The 18,750-nt window shown below is 53.9% G+C and overlaps 1 protein-coding gene across 1 annotated transcript in view; it reads left to right on the top strand.

The window, feature by feature from the left end:
* BRD4 (bromodomain containing 4) overlaps positions 1–18,750 on the top strand; it is an 84,428-nt gene that overhangs the window by 49,443 nt on the left and 16,235 nt on the right. Inside the window, 10 exon segments of the mRNA XM_087443679.1 lie at positions 211–529; positions 4,356–4,493; positions 5,755–5,890; positions 7,417–7,706; positions 8,403–8,765; positions 9,598–9,726; positions 15,311–15,520; positions 16,121–16,320; positions 16,641–16,936; positions 18,026–18,136. Coding sequence (XP_087299805.1) covers positions 245–529; positions 4,356–4,493; positions 5,755–5,890; positions 7,417–7,706; positions 8,403–8,765; positions 9,598–9,726; positions 15,311–15,520; positions 16,121–16,320; positions 16,641–16,936; positions 18,026–18,136 — 2,158 coding nt within the window. The 5' untranslated portion in view covers positions 211–244.

The raw sequence follows: 18,750 nt of genomic DNA on the forward strand, positions 1-18,750 counted from the left end.
GTACCTGCTGTCCCTTTCCTGCTGGATGATAAGTCTTTGAGGAGAGCAGACACTGGAGCCCTTTTAGTCAGTGCATGCTGTGGCTCCCCACCCAGCTTGACCAGTCTCCACCAGAGGACCTCAGCCCTTGGAGGCCATAGCCTTGTGTCATTACGGACGGCACCCCTCTGCTGCCTGGTCTCTGATGGTGGCTTTTCTTTTCCCTTGTAGAGTGCCTGGTAAGGAATGTGATGGAATCAGTAGCATGTCTGCAGAGAGCGGCCCTGGGACGAGATTGAGAAATCTGCCAGTAATGGGGGATGGACTAGAAACTACCCAAATGTCTACAACGCAGGCCCAGGCCCAACCCCAGCAAGCCAACGCAGCCAGCACCAACCCCCCGCCCCCGGAGACCTCCAACCCTAACAAGCCCAAGAGGCAGACCAACCAACTGCAATATCTGCTCAAAGTGGTGCTCAAGACACTATGGAAACACCAATTTGCGTGGCCTTTCCAGCAGCCTGTGGACGCCGTCAAGCTAAACCTCCCTGTGAGTAGCTTGGGCAGGACCCAGGGCTGCTGTCCTCCAGGTCTCCTTCTGCATTGCTCCTGGTGAGGGTGGACTCACAGGGAGGGTGGAGATGCCTTTGGAGTCGTCATGAAAGCGTGGGGCCTAGCTCTGAACTCCAGTGCCCACGGGGCCCTTGGGTGAGTGGTTTCAGCAGTCCCAATACATGGAAATATGGAAGGAGAGAGGATGTGCTAATTGACTTAAAGAGTAACTGGTTCCTTAGATGTTAGGATCTCAGGGACAATTGCGTAGAGGGGTTGAAATGGGGGTGAGGGAGTGCTTGCAGCTTTCCTCCTGATTCCATGGGGAGCCGAAGTGGGAGCACTTGGTGGTCCGGGCCCCTGCTTCTCAGGTGTGGTCACCTGGCCCAGGAGAAGTAGACATGGTTGGTCCAACTGTGTGAAAGGGAGACTGGCTTGTTGCAGCACCTCGCCTGGATCTAGCTAGCATCATCATCCTCACCCAGAGCACAGGGCAGGAAAAGGTAGAATATCTCCCAGGGAACAAGTATGAGGAGGTGGCCCAGCTGCAGAGAGGGGATGTTGCTGCAGCTGCACAGGCCGTGTCTCCCTGGGGTACAGCTTTGCCCCCAGCTGCCTCTGTGCACACCCTCATGCCTGCCCACCCTCTTGTGGCCACACTGCACTTGCTCCTATTCTTTTGTACCCCCGTTCCTCTTTTCTCTCCCTAGAGAGTTTTTGGTTTGCCCACATCCCTAGCAAATGGTTCTGGAAACTCAGCTTGTATCTCTAACTGAACCTGGGGGAGCAAACGGGATATAGGCTTTAATTTCTTCTTTCCTAAGAATTGTTTCTTAGCATCAAGGACTAATTGCCTTTAAATTGCCCTTTGCTGTTTGCCAGGTTCCCCTCACCCCAGGCAAGGGAATTGGGATTAGATGCTTGTTACTGTTGACCCAGGTGTGGGTCTGCAAGTGTTAGAACTGCACAGGTGTGGGAACTTCAGCCTCTGCCCAGCGTCCAGTTTCAAGAAGGATGTACGCACCAGTGTGACCCTCCTGGTTTAAAAGCCACCGTGTCTGTGACAGCTGCCCAATGCCATCTGTCGCTGAATATGCGTCATATGCACTCAGGGGAAGAGAGAGTCAAGAGGGGTCACTACAGGTCTAGGTCATGAACTGGCTCAGGAAAGGGGGTGGAGGCCAAAGAAGGTTCTCTCCAGATCTGGGCTTCAGAGGCTGCACTCGCTACTGACCACAGCAAGGAGTAGAGGCAGCCAGCCTGGAACCGGAGGGAGGCTGTTGGGAGAGCTTGCTACACTGGTCTCTGGCTGGGCTGAGCTGGGCCGTGTAGGGTCCACAGTGAGGGTGACCTTCCCAGAGCAAATGCAAAGAATGGGGAGAGAAGGAGCCGGGCGGCGGGTGGGGAGTGGCACCAGAGGGAGGTGGGAGGCCTACAGAAGAGAGCCAGGCGAGTTACCAGCGGAGAGCAGTCCCCCAAGTTTCCACATCAGAGACTACAGGGAGGTCAAAGAGATGAGGATTCCGACCTGACCCTCCTGTTGGCCTTTAGGAGGGCATTGGTGACCTTAGGAAGATGTGACGCAGAAGTAGAAACCAGATTCGCGACGATGTGAATGAGAAGGTGAGGATGTCAAGCCACCATTTCAAGAAATTTGGCTCTGAAGGGAAGGCGTGGCAGGACCACAATGGAGGAGGGGTTGGTTACAGGAAAACGCAGAGGGCTGAGGTGGTGAAGACAGAGGAGAAAGGGGGGCTGGGGGACCCGAGATCCTGAGAAGGCAGCATCCCAGCCTGCAGGACAGACACAGGTGTGGGGTCTGTCAAGCCAAGGGGTTTGGGAGTTTGAGGTCGTTCTCTGTGAAGTAGAGACCAGACTCCCCATGGGCCACAGTGTGAATCCTCCGTCCCTGTGACTGTTGACATTACCCTCAGCAGCTCTAACATAGGAAGAAGAGACCTATGAACAGTGGGACTGATGGATCTTCAGAGAGGTGGGAGAGTGAGGAGCTGACCCAGAGGGGCGGGGTGGGGCTGGTCGGCTGGGAGCAATGTCATGCTAAAGCCCAGTTTTCCAGTAATCTTCTTTCTCCAGGAGATGTTAATAGGGCCACCCAAGAAAGGGTTCCTTCTTTTTCTGTTTTCTGACGCCTTCCAGATCTTTCCCTGCGTTTTGGCCTCTGGTCCCTGCTAGACTTTTCACTAGAATGCCTGCCTCTTTTGTTCAGTACACGTGTACAGTTGGAATGTCATTCCCCTGAACCCACTGCTCCCTTATCACTGCCCCCGCCCCCCTCCCCCCTTTTTTGTCTTCATCTCACTTCTCCATCCTCAACCACTGTCTTGTTTGCCCTTGAGTCACTTGACACACCATGGCCAATTCAAGCACCTGACACCATTCTAAGAGACCTTTGGCCATAAAATAAAATCTAAATTTCCACTGGGGCAGGTATGTTTGGACTTAGTTCTCTTGGGAAAGGTGGTCAGAGCATAGTATAATGTAGAAAGTCTGGTTCAGTCTCCCCTTGCCGCCTACTGGCCAGGGTGTCCAAGTGTGCACCTGCAGCCCTTGTCAGTCAGGGCCATGATCTGTGCCCGCCCTTACGTGTAAGTCATTGGCTTTTGTTCCTTTCTCACGGGTGTCAGGGCAGCTCAAAACCTCACACCCTATGCTTATCTTTCCAGTACTGTCCACCACTGTTCCCAGGCAGGATGTCGGCACTTGCTAAGGGATAGGCCTGCCCCTCTGCTGTCGGGTTCCCACTTGGACTTGGTTCTGATACTACCCAAGCCTAATTACAGCAACCTCAGAGAATACAGTTCTCGGTGGAGCTGATGGGCTGCATGCAGGTCCCCCTGCGTGACCCTCTGTGGTCCTTCCACTTGGAAACCCAGGCGCTGCCTGATCTGTCCCCCAGTTCCTCCTGTGGTGGTTTTTAAAAATAAAACATTTGGTTTTAGAATAGGTTTAGATTTAGAGAAAAACTGTGACGAGAGTAGAGTTTGATTTGAAGGACTTTGGGACATCTACACCTGCCTTCTGGCTCCTTCTGTTTGGCACTTGCAGAGTAAGATCTGGAGGTTTGGGGTGTGAGTCTGCTGGATTCTTTTATTAAGGATTATGAAGGCCGTTTGGATGCCTTGTTTAGCATTTAACCTGGGTAGTTATTCAACTGTATCCAGATGATGGTGGGTCCTTAGTGATAGACTGGGTGCGGGCAAAAGAAATGGAAGTCCGATGAACTTAACTGAAGGTGGAGACTTCTGCCTGTGGTTCTTCATTGTGACAGGGAGCAAGGGATCCAGTTGTTCTGGGTGGGCTCCAAGGCTGGTTCCATCAGATTTTGCATTTTATGGTCATGTAAGATTTCAAACGATAGGGAGAAAGTAGAACCTGCCCTGGGTTGTTTTACCCAGATAAACAAGAACCAGATAGATAACAACTGCTTTTTTTAAAGGCTGTATGCTTCCCCCATTATTTATTAAAAACGAAAGGACATTATAATATCAAAAAGTAGGAAAAAAACATAGATCTCAATAAAGACAACCTGTTCCCAGACAGGGCGGTTTGTAAAATTTGTACATTTTCCCTGCAAATTGCCAACAGCATTTAGGAATCCTTCCCTGATCCACTTTATCTTGGGGTGGATCATATCCACTTTTCCCCTTGAGGTGGCTCACTGAAGCAATGAAAGAGCTTCGGTCTGTGCTATGGCTCTCATCTGTGTGCCTGTGGGGTGACCTGGAGTGAGACCCGCAGGCCCACCTATGAGTGCCTCATGGCCCTGGAGGTGACACTGGCCTTTTGCTCTCTCTGCTCTCCAGGATTACTATAAGATCATTAAAACGCCTATGGATATGGGAACAATAAAGAAGCGCTTGGAAAACAACTATTACTGGAATGCTCAGGAATGTATCCAGGATTTCAACACTATGTTTACAAATTGTTACATCTACAACAAGGTGAGATGTGGGGGCGGGTGCCTGGGGGCTGGGGAGGAGAAGGCAGGAATGTCTGGGGCCCTTGGGCTGGGTTGCTGGGTGTGAGTGGGATTGGAGTCTGACGGGAGGAGAAGGAGGAGACAGAGGTAATAGGACCTGTGGTTTTCCCTGTGACTGGGCGTGCTTCTTTCTTGGAGAGGCGGGTGCTGGCCGGATTTTACTTTCAAGCCATCCTTGTTAGCTTGAAGCATGTGCTCCTGATGCCCTGGGGATTTTGGTTCTTGAGCAGGCCTAATAGAGAAGACGTGAGAAGGACAGTGACGACTCATGAAGAAGTCTGGGTGTTGTGAATTGTCAGGAAGGAGCCTACTAAAATGTAGTTGTGCAAAGGTGTGCTTAAACGGAAGCCTTGATGTGAGAGAGGGTGCGTTGACAGCTTGTGGCCATAGATTCAAGTGTCCCCTGATCTGAACATCGCTTCTTAACCTGGTAGCCAAACCTTTCAGCTCAGCTGTGCCATTAAGCTGGATCGTTTGTTTACAGTTCAGACCACAGATGTGATTAAAATCACCCTTTTCAAATAGAATAGCCGTGGAGGGAAACACCATACAGAACTCAGCTTTTGACCCCTGCTGGTGTAGTGGGTAAAATTGCCCAGAAAGGAAGGGGAGGTGAGTTTCTTGAAGTTTACTGTGTTTTTTAAAGTCTCAGCTCTTTCCTTAAACCGCTAGGTTTAAGGAAAATGTTGCACAAATGAGGTTCTCAGTTAAGAGCTAAGTGGAAACAACATGTTATAGATGAGGCGAAAGAGTGGGGACCATAAGGCAGTGCAAGATGGGCATTTCCCCGAGCCCCGGTGAGCTGCCTTGGGGGTATGCTGGGGAACACTGTCAGAGCCTTGCTAATGTAGCTGTGGCAAGAAATCCTGTGTAATTGAAGTATTTCTGGTGAAGTTGAATTGTGTCAAAGGAGGGCCTCTGTCTGTGATTGGCAGAGCTTGTTAGATGCTTAAGGCATTAGGGTGGTTTCTCAGACAGGCCAGAGCTTAAAAGACTAGAGAGGGAGTTGCTCGCTCAGCAGATCTGCAGGCACATGAGCTTCTGTGATGCCTGGTAGTGTAATTGTGTTGTGGCCCTTTGGGGTTCAGATGGAGGAAGGACCCTGAATACGATGCTTCACACTTGAGGGCAGGGAGTGGGTGGCACAGGGTAGGGAGCTCTTGCTCTGTCTGGAAAGGTGGGGAGGGATTTCCGAGCCTCATCCCATGTGTTTCCTCTTCCAGCCTGGAGATGACATAGTCTTAATGGCAGAAGCTCTGGAGAAGCTCTTCTTGCAAAAAATCAACGAACTGCCCACAGAAGAGACTGAGATCATGATAGTCCAGGCAAAAGGAAGAGGACGTGGGAGGAAAGAAGCAGGTAGGGTCCCTCTGGTGCCGCCAGCACTGTTTGCCTGACACTGAAATAGAAAGTAGGCTTTATTTCTCCCCAATCTTTGCCTCTTCTCCAAGTTCAGTGTAGGACTAGGAGTGATGGGAAGACGGCTACACTGTACACTGGCTGCCGTGTTGCTGTTTGGATATGGTGGGACCAGGTTCCGTGTTGGACCTGCCCCAGAGGGTCACGTGACTCTGTGACCCTCCCGCAAAGTAGAACTAATTGGGCCCTGCTTTTTTTTTGAAGGGCTTTGATTAAAAAGGAGGTATAACTTTTTGAAAGCATTTTTAAGTTAAATTTGAGTTTTTCACCCAGCCGGTGCCATATAGTCTTTGCTTTTCCGTTTTAGAGAAAAGAAATTAACCTGACCAAAGACAGTCTTAATAACTAATATTCCTATCCTGGTGCCTTGAGGTTTATTTGAATTATCTTAATGTGCTTGTGTCTGAGCCATGCCTGCTTTTTGATGCCCAGTCTTCTGAAGTCCAACCGTCTTTTCTAACTCAGCACCCACCCCCTGCCTCCCAGCCTGACACAGGATTCCGAAGGCTAGCTGGTAGGGAGTAGCCCACTCATGAAATGTTTCTGTCTAGGAAAAGCTCTAACAGCTGCCTTCTGCATCTTGCCATCTGCAGCTCTGTGCTACAGAACAGCCATGGTTGCAAGGTGGCCATGCTGTGAGTTGTTTGCTTCTCTAAGGAGCAGGCTTTCACCTGACTTCCCACCCTGCTCAGAAGCGGTGGCTTCACAGGAACAAAGGGGTTTGGTTAGATTGCCTGCAGTGCTGAGGTGGTCTGGAGGGTCACCCCTTAACCGCAGAACCTGCCGAGAGGCCTCCAGTATCTATCCTTACAACCAAGGAGCCCCGACCTCACTCCCTGGGACCAGGGCCTTTGGTCTACACATGGGGCAGTTGTGTGTCTGGACTCATCCGCCCAGCTGCAGGGAGGCAGCCTGAGCTAGTCACGAAGGGCAGCAGTCATCCAGCCTCCCCCCATGCTTCAGCGAGGTGGGGGCTTGCCAGTTTCCAGAAACTTTGGCCAGGGCTTCTGAGGCTGGTCCCCTGCCAGAAACGCTTACTCAGAAGGCAGTGCTTCTGGGAATGAAGACAGCTCTTCCCAAAAGCGCCAAGGAACGTTTTTCTGCTCTCCATCCACAGTCCTGGTGCTCACTGTCAGCGTGTGCTTCTGCTCCTTCAGCTCAGGTCTCCATGCTCATAAAGGAGTCTTTGTGCCTGTGTTAGGACTTGCTGCCAGGACACCCCAGGAAGTGTGGAATGCAGTGAGGCACTGCTCTTGGAGTCCCCGGGGCAGGTAGACAGATTTGGCCAAGGTCCAGGGTTTTCGCACTGTTCTGTCTCTTAGGCAAATAGCTACAGCGACACTGTGTGCCATGCATGTGTGCCATGCTTGTGCCATGCAGATGTGTCCTCATTATGTGTAGCAATGTCCCCACAAAGCCAGCATGTGTCACATGTGGCATCTAACTGTCCCTTTTATGATTGGTAGGGACGGCGAAACCTGGCGTCTCTACAGTACCAAACACGACGCAAGCATCGACTCCTCCGCAGACCCAGACCCCTCAGCAGAACCCTCCGCCCGTGCAGGCCACACCTCACCCATTCCCCGTGGTCACCCCAGACCTCATCGTCCAGACCCCTGTCATGACAGTGGTGCCTCCCCAGCCACTGCAGACGCCCCCTCTGGTGCCTCCCCAGCCACCACCCCCACCCGCACCAGCCCCCCAGCCTGTGCAGAGCCACCCACCCATCATCGCGGCCACCCCACAGCCTGTGAAGGTGAGTGTCCCATGCGTGTGTGTGGCCTAGCTTGGCCTCTAGTGGGCTCCTGCCTCCTCAGCTAGCCTCCCCTCTTTGTCTTTGCTCCATAGCAGTGAGGCTTGCAGGAGACAATCACTCATCCTTGCCAGTGCTTTATGCAGAGCCTGTCCTGGCTCCTGGGGCACTTGTGGGTGTTTCTGGGGGGACTGTGCTCTGTTTAACTCAGCACAGCCCAGAAGCTGCTGCCCTACCGACCCACAGATCCCATAATCGAGTCACTTCCCAGGGGTTGCTGCCCCCTACCTGTTTCTATTTTTGACTGCATATTTGCAGATACTGTCCAAATAGTCTGCACGGTGCCTTCTGTGGGTGGCCCGAGTGGCAAGGCTTGGTTCTGGGAGGAGAGTTCCCTGGCTTTAAGTAGGAAACTGCTTCAGGAGGTGTTTTTGGCTTCTGGAGAGCAGATCCCACACACAGCTCTGTGCTTTCTCCTGCCACTGGCAGGGTCCTGTCCCAGCTGCAGACCATAGTGGTGGGACAGGGTCTCAACATCCTCAGTCTTTCACCTGTGGGATTACTTTTGGGGCCCCATTGCCCATAAGTGTTGGGACCCTAAAAAGGATCTGGCTTCAGGAGTGCCCCTGAGGGTGAGACCGCTGTGCTGGCTGCTGCCTCTGACCCTGCCTGTCGCACCTGTGTCCGTGCTCTCCGCAGACAAAGAAGGGGGTTAAGAGGAAAGCGGACACCACCACCCCCACCACCATTGACCCCATTCACGAGCCGCCCTCGTTGCCCCCGGAGCCTAAGACCACCAAGCTGGGCCCCCGGCGGGAAAGCAGCCGGCCTGTGAAGCCCCCGAAGAAGGACGTGCCTGACTCGCAGCAGCACCCAGCACCGGACAAGAGCAGCAAGGTCTCAGAGCAGCTCAAGTGCTGCAGTGGCATCCTCAAGGAGATGTTCGCCAAGAAACATGCAGCCTACGCCTGGCCCTTCTATAAGCCCGTGGACGTGGAGGCGCTGGGCCTACATGACTACTGCGACATCATCAAGCACCCCATGGACATGAGCACAATCAAGGTGAACAGATATCCCCCTGGCGCTAGGGAGGGTCTCCCCAGGACAGGAAAGGGCAGAACCTCCAAGGCCTGTCCCAGAGGAGGGCCTAGGCCTGGGTCTCCCAGGCATTGGGCCCTCATAACTGTCTAGACTTCTCACAGCAGCCCAGAGAAGCCCATTGCCCCCTGCTGGGAATTGTGGGGCCGTCCTCTGAGACAATGTGCCGAATTTGGTCAGAGAGAGCAGGGCCCACAGGTGCCTTGCACACAGCAGGTGCTCCAGGAGAGTTTGGGGGTTGGTGACTTCGCTGGGCTCTGTGTCAATCTCCTCTTGGTAGAAGGCACATGGCAAGTGCTAGCATTTTCACTGTAGTACTTTGAGGCGTTTTTGGTTTTGTTTAAACTTTTTTGGATTTTTCTCCTCTGGGAGTGGAGTAAGACCATCAAAACACGTGACAGGCAGAGCAGGGGACAGTGCTGTGTTCCTCTTGACCAGTATCCTGTCCTGTGTCACCAAGACAAGTGTATGCCATGTCAGAAGTGGGCCTACCCCTCTCTTTATGGTTCTGGCTTAAGCTCTGCCTCTGTGGATCCTCTGTCCACTTGCCCCCTAGCCAGTCACAGTGACCCCAGTGGGTGGGTTTGGATGCTAGCAGGGCAGTTGCTACTTGCTGTTGAGTGTCTCCTGCACCTTATGCTGTGAACTAGGTTGATGACCTCACCCCACTGGGGTCTGGGTTAAACCCAGAGCCACTGAGAAGCCAGTTTGCTCCTGCAGGCAGCCCTCGCTGCCACTGCTTCTCCATTGGAGCAGGGACAGACATGGCTAACTAGGACCTGTCTTATCTTTCCAGTCTAAACTGGAGGCCCGTGAGTACCGCGATGCTCAGGAATTTGGTGCCGATGTCCGATTGATGTTCTCCAACTGCTACAAGTACAACCCTCCTGACCATGAGGTGGTGGCCATGGCCCGCAAGCTCCAGGTGAGGCTCTTGGGAAGCTCCAGGCACGGTGTCCTGAGGCAGAGCAGGCGGGGGCCCTGGGCGGGCCAGGCCTCTGTGGGCCTTGACAGATTTTATTTCTGTCACTTGCTTTGGTATAATGCCTTGTTGCTTTGGAAGAGTGGACTCAAGTCAGGATTATGTGTACATTTTACATTGGGATTATTTCATTATAGTTAAAGCAGGGTGGTTGGTTCTGGTTTTTGTCTTGGGCATTTTGGGGTGTTCCACTGAAAGCCCCCTCCCCCCACCTGCATTCGGTTGCCCTTGGCTGGAAGAGCGAGAGTGCTGTGCATGTCCCAATCTCTTCTCCAAAACAGACCTGTCTCAAGTCGGCGGGGGACACTCTTGCCAGGTAGACACTTTGTCACAGTTGTGAGCTGAAGTAACTGCTTGACTATGGGCATTTCTTCACCAGAGCCTTGAAAGCCTTTGCCTTCCACCTGCAGAGCGGCTGCTTCTTAGATGTTCCCTATGGCCACAATGCCCTAGTGGGTGGGATTAGTGGCCCCTTCAAGTTGATCCTGGGTGGTGCATGCTGTAGAGTGCACACATGGGTGGAAGGGATGGGGCAGATTACAGCATAAATATGTGAACTAACTCCACTTTTATTAAAAAAAGGAAAAATATGTACCCAAATTTAAACAGTGGTTCCCTGTGGATAGAAAGATCAGGGGTTAAAAATTATGGAGAATAAAGTCGATATTTAGTACCGTTAACAATCTGCTTTTTTTTTTTTTTTGTATATTCTTTAAAATTACACATATTAGAAAAATGCACAACTCTCTTCTCCCCAAGGCCCCAGGTTGCTTCTGCTTTCGGGGTCAAAGCAGGCTGTGGGCTGGGCTACCTGCTGTCACAAGGTGCAGGCACTCTGGCCGGAGCTCAGGTCCAGTCTGCACATTCACGTCCGAACCCCACCTGGCAGCTCAGTGAGGCTTCCTCACACCTGGCTTTCCCAGTCATCTGTGAAGTCCTTCCAGGGCAGAAGTGAGGACTTAGAAAGCCCTTGGTGACCTGTGGGTCCATGCCAGTCAGAGGTCGCCTGAGCCCCGCTGCCCACCTGCCTCCCAGCTCTGTTGGCTCTGCACGTTATCCCAGACTTGCCACCATAGTGTCTCCTACCTCCTCATACTGGAGCCCAGGCACGGTCTCCCCTGTTCTTTCACTTGGCTCCTGTCCAGGTCAGGAGCTGCCTTGGTCAAAGGATGTGTCCTGAAACTCATGGAGGAGAAAAAAAACTTCTTACTAGTATGGACCTGGGTATTGTTATTTAAACGCACACTCAGACTGAAAGCGTTCAATTTCTACTGCTGGTTTCTTGGTTTTGTTTTTTCTGAGTTTTTGTCTAGGGGGTGGGGCTCTCTCTCTATTTGGTGCTGCCTGTCTGCTTTCTTCGCAAAGCAGGTGCTGTTTCAACTGTCTTGCGTTGCCCATCCTTGAAGGAACTCAGGCTTTATAATTCTACTGCAGTTCTCACACATGGCCACCAGGTGGCGGGGTACCCTCAGAACTGTGCCTTAGACAGACCCTCCTTCCCACCTGCCCTCTTCTGAGGATTGGAGGGTAGCATTTGCCCAGATGGCTGCCCATACCCTTTATTTGCCCTCATGCAAACAAGTTCTCTGCCAGCACCAAAGATTGCTATTTTGATCTACTTTATTTAAGAAGAAGAAAACATCGTTTAATACATTTTAGCTCTCTGCTTCTTAACTTCTGTGCCTGTTTTAAGGTTTTTTTGCGTTTTTCTCCTTCTGGGAGTGGTGTGAGCATGCCCAAACATGAAGTTTACCTGGTTTATCTGAAACCAGGCCACTGAGATGTTTGCCACACAGCAGCCTCTTCCTCAACACTGACTTCAGATACCAGGCTGGACTGCATGGGGTCCTTGCCTTCAAGGAGGGTCCGCTTCAGGTGGGGGTCCCTGGGTGGGCTGCTCAGCACGGGCCTCCCTCTGCCCCAGCCTGCTTTGCCCACTGCAGGGTGGGTCGCCATGTTACTGAAAGTAACATGCCAGGAGGTGGGTGAGGGCGTCTCTGCTTCAGTGGCAGAGTTGACATGGCAGGCTCCCTGTGTGGGCTTCTTGTCTGGAAGGCAGTGTTTGTGGCATTTTGGGCTTTGTTTTTCTTCTTTCTCTGTAAGCTCTCTGGGATCAGCATGGTTTAGATGGCTGGAATCCCCAGCGAGGAGGGGGAGAAACAAGTCCCAGCCCTTATTTGCCTTTGTAAGAGATGTTGGGACCTACTGTCTCTTAATTAGGCTAGGATTTACCTGGGAAGCAATAAAGAAAAGGATCCACTTTGTTTTCTCTTCCAGCCTCTAAATTCAGGGCCTTTTGAAAACCCACATCCTGTCACCAGGAGCCTCTGCGCTCGGGATTTCCTCACGAGCCCAAGGGTGGCGGTGGCTTGGGCTGAACTCCACCAGCCCAACTCCACCAGGGCCTAGAGCTGCTAGTGGTACTGCTCTCTACTCTCTATTCTATCCTGAAGTAAATTACTTAGGAAGTTTGGTTCCCATGTGGATTACCAAGGTTGTATTTTTTTTTTTTTTTTTTTTAAGAACAAGTGAGAATTAAAGGTGGTATACAATTGTTTTTTCACGAAGGAAAAAATTAAACTGAAAAACGTGTTGGGATCCTGCATTAGATCCCAGAGGCACGAAGCTTTCAAGGTGTGTATGTGTGTATCTTCCACTCATGGCTGCATCCCCAGCACCTGGCACCTGGTGGATCTCCCACTGCCTGTATTCCATCTTGCTCTTCCCAGCCTCTGTACCCTGGGTGTGGCCAAACCCCTCAGCAATGTCCAGGCTTGGCTGAGGAGTTGCCAACTGGGCCATACTTCCCTCGAGGGTCTCCATCTGCACTGACTGCAGGTTGGTTCACCTGAGGGGAGTCTCTCGGCACTGCGACCTCCCAGTACTTGAGCATCTCTTTCACTGAAGAGGGTGGGGGCATGCTTCCTCCATGAATCTGGTGCAGCCTGAAGTAGATGACCCTGGTCAACATTCTAGCGAGAGGAGATACTTGCTCTGAAACCAGTGTGGTTTGCTGATGTGAAGAATCACAGTGTGGCCCAGATTCTTGGAGTGGGGTGGAGATGACGCCTGCTGGGTGGAGGAGCTCGGTCCACGTTGAGACAGTGCTGGCCCTAGTGTGGGAGGCCCTTCTTAGGGAGTGAATGAGTATGCACTCGGCCGCTGTCCGCCCTGCGCCACCCCCCACCCCACCCCCGGTTTTCACAACAGCCATAGGCTGTGGAGGAGGAACAGGGATGTCCTTGTGGCAAGGGTGGTGCTATCTGGCAGCCGGCAGGGGAGACGGGGCACACAAACAAGTGGCATGGGGCAGTTTCTGCTTGGTAAAGGGTGACCTGCCAGTATACCATGTGCTTGGCCTTGCCCGCCACCCCCCTCCCTTCATGGAGTCCTGACGCCCTGACACCTTCTCAGGCCTGCCCCCTACTTCTTGGCAGCAGGCCTGGCTCTGCTGGACGCTCATGTGGGTCAGTCGGGAACCTGAGTCTACCCACATCCAGGGCACTGTGGGCAGGGAGAGTCTTGCTCACCGCCCCACCAGGGCCTCTGCTCCAGTGTGAAGCCCCCTTCTCCTTGGCAGCCGGGGCAGTAATGGTCTCTGGTCATGTGTTGTCTCCCCCATCCCGAGTGTCTTATCTTTTGCCCTCAGGATTTCCTGCTCCAGGATTTCCTTCTGAAGAAATTAGAAAGGGATTGATCTTCTAGTACTTCACAGCAGAACCACTTAGACAGCAGAGTCCAGGCAGGCGCCTTGCTGGGAGGAGGAGTTGCCTCAGTAGAGGCTGCTCTGGGAGGTCTGGAAGGGAGGGGACAGAACCCCAGATGTGTGGGATGCGTACCCTGCTACCCAGGTTACTGTTTCTCTCCCAGTTGCCTGGGGGAGGGGAAACCTGAAGCTGTGTTTCCAGAGACATCAGAAGGGGCTTCTAGGTCTGACTCTGTCGAAGTGTGCCCCATTTTGAAACAGCAGCCTTGGAGCTTGACCCCATGGCCCTCCTGGGCCACGCTGCTCTTTGCGGTGTTGACTCCCACTTGAGGAAGGCCCCTTCCATTGTGTGAGATGCCCTGTGCACTGACTTATTCCAGGCTTTAAGGAGGTGCCAAAATCCTGCTGGAAAGCCAGCCCTGTTCCTTCCACTGCTGTCCTTTGTCCTGAGTCATCATTGGATTTATGATGATGGAGCCCTTGGGGTAGGGAGGGATCTGCCAGCTGGCTGGCCAGGCAGCACACAGCTGGACCCCCAGATGCCCAGGCAAGGCTGCTGCCCCCTGAGCTCTGTGACCCTACCCAGTTCCATCGATTCCTGGATCTTAGAGTTGAAAGATCTCGGACTCTCCTGCGGTGGGATCCTGTGCTCAGTAGCCCTGTGGCCTCTGCTGGGGTTGCTTGCGCCTCACAAAGCTGGCTTCCTTCTGTAGCCTGTCCTCAGCACCCCTATATCCACTGTCCTATACCTTTCTCACCTTGCCTGGCATGCCTTGGAGACATAGTTGCCAGGGGCATGGCTCTATTCAGTTATGTGCCCCAGAGATGATCTGAGGAGTAGGGAGGCAGACACAGACAATGTGTGTGCTGCAGCAGGGGCTTGGCCTCCTCACTGGCCACACGTTCTGTGCTGGGCACATTCCTACAGGGCCTTTGCACGTGCTGTTCCATCTGCCTGGGCGCTCTTTAAAACTGCATACCCTACCCACTCCCTGTGGGAATGTGAACCAGAAGTGGGCAGAGCCTCCTGTTCTATTCACTGTTGTATCCTGGTGCCCAGCCCTGGCATCCAGAAGGCTCCCTTGGGATGTGCTGACCGAGTGAGCAGTGAGTGTTCTGATGGGAGCCTCAGAGCGCTCTTTGTGTGGGTCCTGCCCTTGTCCCACCATGTGTTTTTGTTTTTTTTTGTGTGTGTGTGTGAGGAAGACCAGCACTGAACTAACATCCGATGCCAATCCTCCTCTTTTTTGCTGAGGAAGACTGGCCCTGGGCTAACATCTGTGTCCATCTTCCCCTACTTTATATGGGACGCCGCCAGAGCGTGGCTTAACAGGTGGTGCATCGGTTTGCGCCCGGGATCCGAACCTGCGAACCCCAGGCCGCCGCAGCAGAGCTCGCGCACTTAACCGCTTGCGTCACCAGGCCGGCCCCCGGCCCACCATCTGTTGAGGGTCCTCAGACTGACATCCTCAGTGGGCCGGCTGCCTCCTGGGACCTGGGTCACATGTCCTTGCCTGGGCCGTCTCTCCCAGGGAGCTGGTGCCAGGCCGTGTCAGGAGCACCTTTCTCTTCAGAGTGAGATTTGAGAGAGGAGTGTCAGAAGAGGTGTCAGGGGCCCTGACTGGCTTCTCTCCTTGGTGGCAAGGAAAGGATCAAAGAGGCCCAGCCCTCTTTGACCTTCCTGCTGGCTTCCTGTCAAGTTGACCCCAGCAGCCAGTGAGGCTGGGGTGATGCTGGGCCATGGCCCAGGAGTCCCTTCACCCACATGCCTAGGCACCCAGCAGCCCTCACGGGCACGGCTTCCCCCCACCCCACCCCCAGGATGTGTTCGAGATGCGCTTTGCCAAGATGCCGGACGAGCCTGAGGAGCCTGTGCTGGCTGTGTCTTCCCCTGCTGTGCCACCACCCACCAAGGTTGCGGCCCCGCCCTCATCCAGTGACAGCAGCAGTGATAGCTCCTCTGACAGTGACAGTTCAACTGATGACTCCGAGGAGGAGCGAGCCCAGCGGCTGGCAGAGCTCCAGGAGCAGGTGAGGGCACAGGTAGCCCCATTCCCAGTGCCCCCAGAATCCATGGACTGGGGTCGTCTCCCCACAGGTCTCCATGAGGTGGTTTTGGCTCTACCCACTGGTCCCCTTGTGCTAGGTCATGGGCGTTTTGAACATATACATATGTGCACTGTGGGTATGGAGGCAGGGAGACATGGCTGTTCTCTGGGCCGAGGCGAGACTGCCGGATCTCGATCCTTCCAGTTTCTGGAAGGAGGGGGCTGAGCCAGGATGTCTGTCTTTCCTGGGGCTGCTTGGTTGCTCTTCTCCCTACAAGCTGGCCTTCAGGCCGTTAGTGACCCGTGTGTCTGTGCGCTCCTGCCTGGCCTCCTAGGGACCCTCCTGCTGGGCCCGGGATGGCCTTGGGGCTCAGCATCTGTCTGCTTGGGTGGCTCCTTTGGCGAGGACACTGGCCACCCTTGGAGTCCAGGGTCTGGGTGGGCGTGAGCACTTTGGCAGTCTGATGGGATGGCAGGTCTCAAAGCTGAGGCCTAGTCCCCTCCCTGCCTCCCTCATCCACATCCTGGCAGTCCTCGCAGAGACCAGGGTGACAGGCACATGTCCTGCCTGTCTTCTCCCCAGCTCAAAGCCGTGCACGAGCAGCTTGCAGCCCTCTCGCAGCCCCAGCAGAACAAACCAAAGAAAAAGGAGAAAGATAAGAAGGAAAAGAAAAAAGAAAAGCACAGAAAGAAGGAGGAAGTGGAGGAGAGTAAGAAAAGCAAAGCCAAGGAGCTGCCTCCCAAAAAGACCAAGAAAAACAACAGCGGCAGCAGCAACGCAAGGTCTGTGCCCCCTGAGAACGACCGGGTGGGCCCCGCCCACCATGCTGGGTGGGGAGGCTGCCTCTGTGCCTCTTTCTCAGGTGAGCCTTGCGCTCACCGTGTTTGGCAGGGGAGGGAGGATAGCAGGTAGTGTGGTTCAGGTGGCCAGGACAGGCCACAGCAGTGCTGTGCCCCTGGGAAGGCATCACCAGCATCTCTGGTTTCCTGTGAAGACGAGGCAGGTGGGGTGTGGAAGCCTCCCCAAGCCCCACATGGAGGAATGGGTGCCCAGCTTCACCAGGGAACCCGTTCCTGACGGTGTCTGTATTGTCCCTTCATAGCAAGAAGGAGGCGGCTCCCATGAAGAGCAAGCCCCCTCCCGCGTATGAGTCAGAGGAGGAGGACAAGTGCAAGCCCATGTCGTACGAGGAGAAGCGGCAGCTCAGCTTGGACATCAACAAGCTCCCTGGCGAGAAGTTGGGCCGCGTGGTGCACATTATCCAATCGCGGGAGCCTTCGCTCAAGAACTCCAACCCTGACGAGATCGAGATCGACTTTGAGACCCTGAAGCCGTCCACCCTGCGGGAACTGGAGCGCTACGTCACCTCCTGTTTGCGGAAGAAAAGGAAACCTCAAGGTGCTCTTGGGCCCCCTGGGGCAGGGTGGGGTGTTCCCAGTCCCAGCCAAGGGAGGGTGCTGGGCAGGTGGACTGAGCTGTTTCCTCTTGCCTTCCAGACTCAGCTCTCCCCATCTGCAGGCTTTTTTTCCAGTTATAAAATCTGTGTCCTAGACATAGAAACCTCTGGAGGGTTGTGACATCGCACTCGACCCTGGGCTGTTGGTGCCTTTCTCGAGCTCTCTGCCTAGTGGCTGTCTGGGGTCCACCTGGACCTCGGTGTCCTAAGCCTTGCTCTAAGCAGCAGCTTCTTTCATCCTCAGCTGCCTGCTGCTGAGTCTTCCCCAAAAGCTATCCCTCCTCTTTGGGGCCTCTGGGGGGCATGGCCAGGAAGAAAGGCCTTAGATGGGCACTGTGCCTACATGCTGTCCTCCTCCAGCTCTGCGTGGTCCCCTCTCTACAACAGTCTCCCAGGCAGCTCTTCTATGTTATAAATGCCTTGTCTTGGCTTATAGTTTTTGTCTTAAGACCAATAGGACTTAGGATCCACATCAGGGTGTGGCACACAGCCTTTGTCCCAGCCTGGACTGACTCCTGGGGGTCTTGAGCCCCCCTCCCCAGGGCCCTGGACAGTGATACTCCACCCTGGGTCTGCACACTGAGGTGTTGGGAGACTGCGGGGCTCTTTCCATGTCTTACTTTGTCTCTGGCTTTCGTGTCCCCTTTGGGTTCTCCTCACCCACTGCCAGAAAAGTAGCTAAGGGAGTCCAAGCCCAGTAGTTTGTCGTGTTGGGGAATTCCCTCCTGCCTTGTCTCTTACTCCTTGATGAAGCCTGCAGAGGGTGTTCTGAAAGATTGGAGGGACCTTGAAACTCCAGCATAAGCCAGGTTTTTGGCTGTCATGCAGTAGGTTAAGCACCTTACTGCTGGGAAATGTGGGGTCCGTTGGATCTGGGACGATCACAGCTGGCTGTTAGGAGCAGGCCTCTGGCTCACAAGGCACGGACTCCCCACTGGCCCTTCCTCTGGGCGGTTGGGGTTTGCCTGTGGCTAACAGCAGCCCTCTGGGTTGGGGCCCTGCCTGATGGAGTCACTGTTGCTTTATTGTAGCCGAGAAAGTTGACATGATTGCCGGCTCCTCCAAGATGAAGGGATTTTCATCCTCGGAGTCTGAGAGCACCAGCGAGTCCAGCTCCTCTGATAGCGAAGACTCTGAAACAGGTTAGGCCTCTTATTGGCGTCTTGTCACACTCCTGCCTATGCTCAGCACTGCTCGGTCCTGTGTCCAGGTGCTAGAGACTGGAGATGGCAGTCATAAGAACTGGCTGGGCCCTCCCACCTGTCCATCTACCCAGCCACAATGTTAACACTAACTGGTACGGTGTCCCCCCCATTGCCTGGGCTAGGGGGAGGATGAGTGACAGAGGGTGGTGGCGTGGATCTTAGTGTGACGCTGTCCAGCCCCACAGTCTTCCCTGCATCACAGTCGCATGCAGCGTGGCCTTTCCAGGTGATGTGCTTCAGCAGATGTGGAGCAGCCTACTCTTGGCCCTGCTGTCACCTGGGCTCAGGGCACTGCCATCCTCCCCAGAGTGTGCTCACTGCTGTGTTGGCTGCCCCTAACTCTGCACGCACTTGGACATATCCTGTACCTCTAACAGTCCCTTCTCTCCATGCTCTGTGGGCCTGCACATGTGTCCCTAGTGCCTTGGCAGACCCCATTGCCCACCTGAGCAGCAGCTTTGGTGTGGAAGGTGGGGGCAGGTGGAGATGCTAGGAGCTGCACAGTGGTGGGGAGGGAGGCCCTTCCTTCAGATGTGTGCTTTCCTGATTGT

Source organism: Ceratotherium simum, chromosome 18 (genome assembly GCF_057802395.1).
Source record: "Ceratotherium simum simum isolate JZ-2026a chromosome 18, ASM5780239v1, whole genome shotgun sequence".
Taxonomy (NCBI): domain Eukaryota; kingdom Metazoa; phylum Chordata; class Mammalia; order Perissodactyla; family Rhinocerotidae; genus Ceratotherium; species Ceratotherium simum.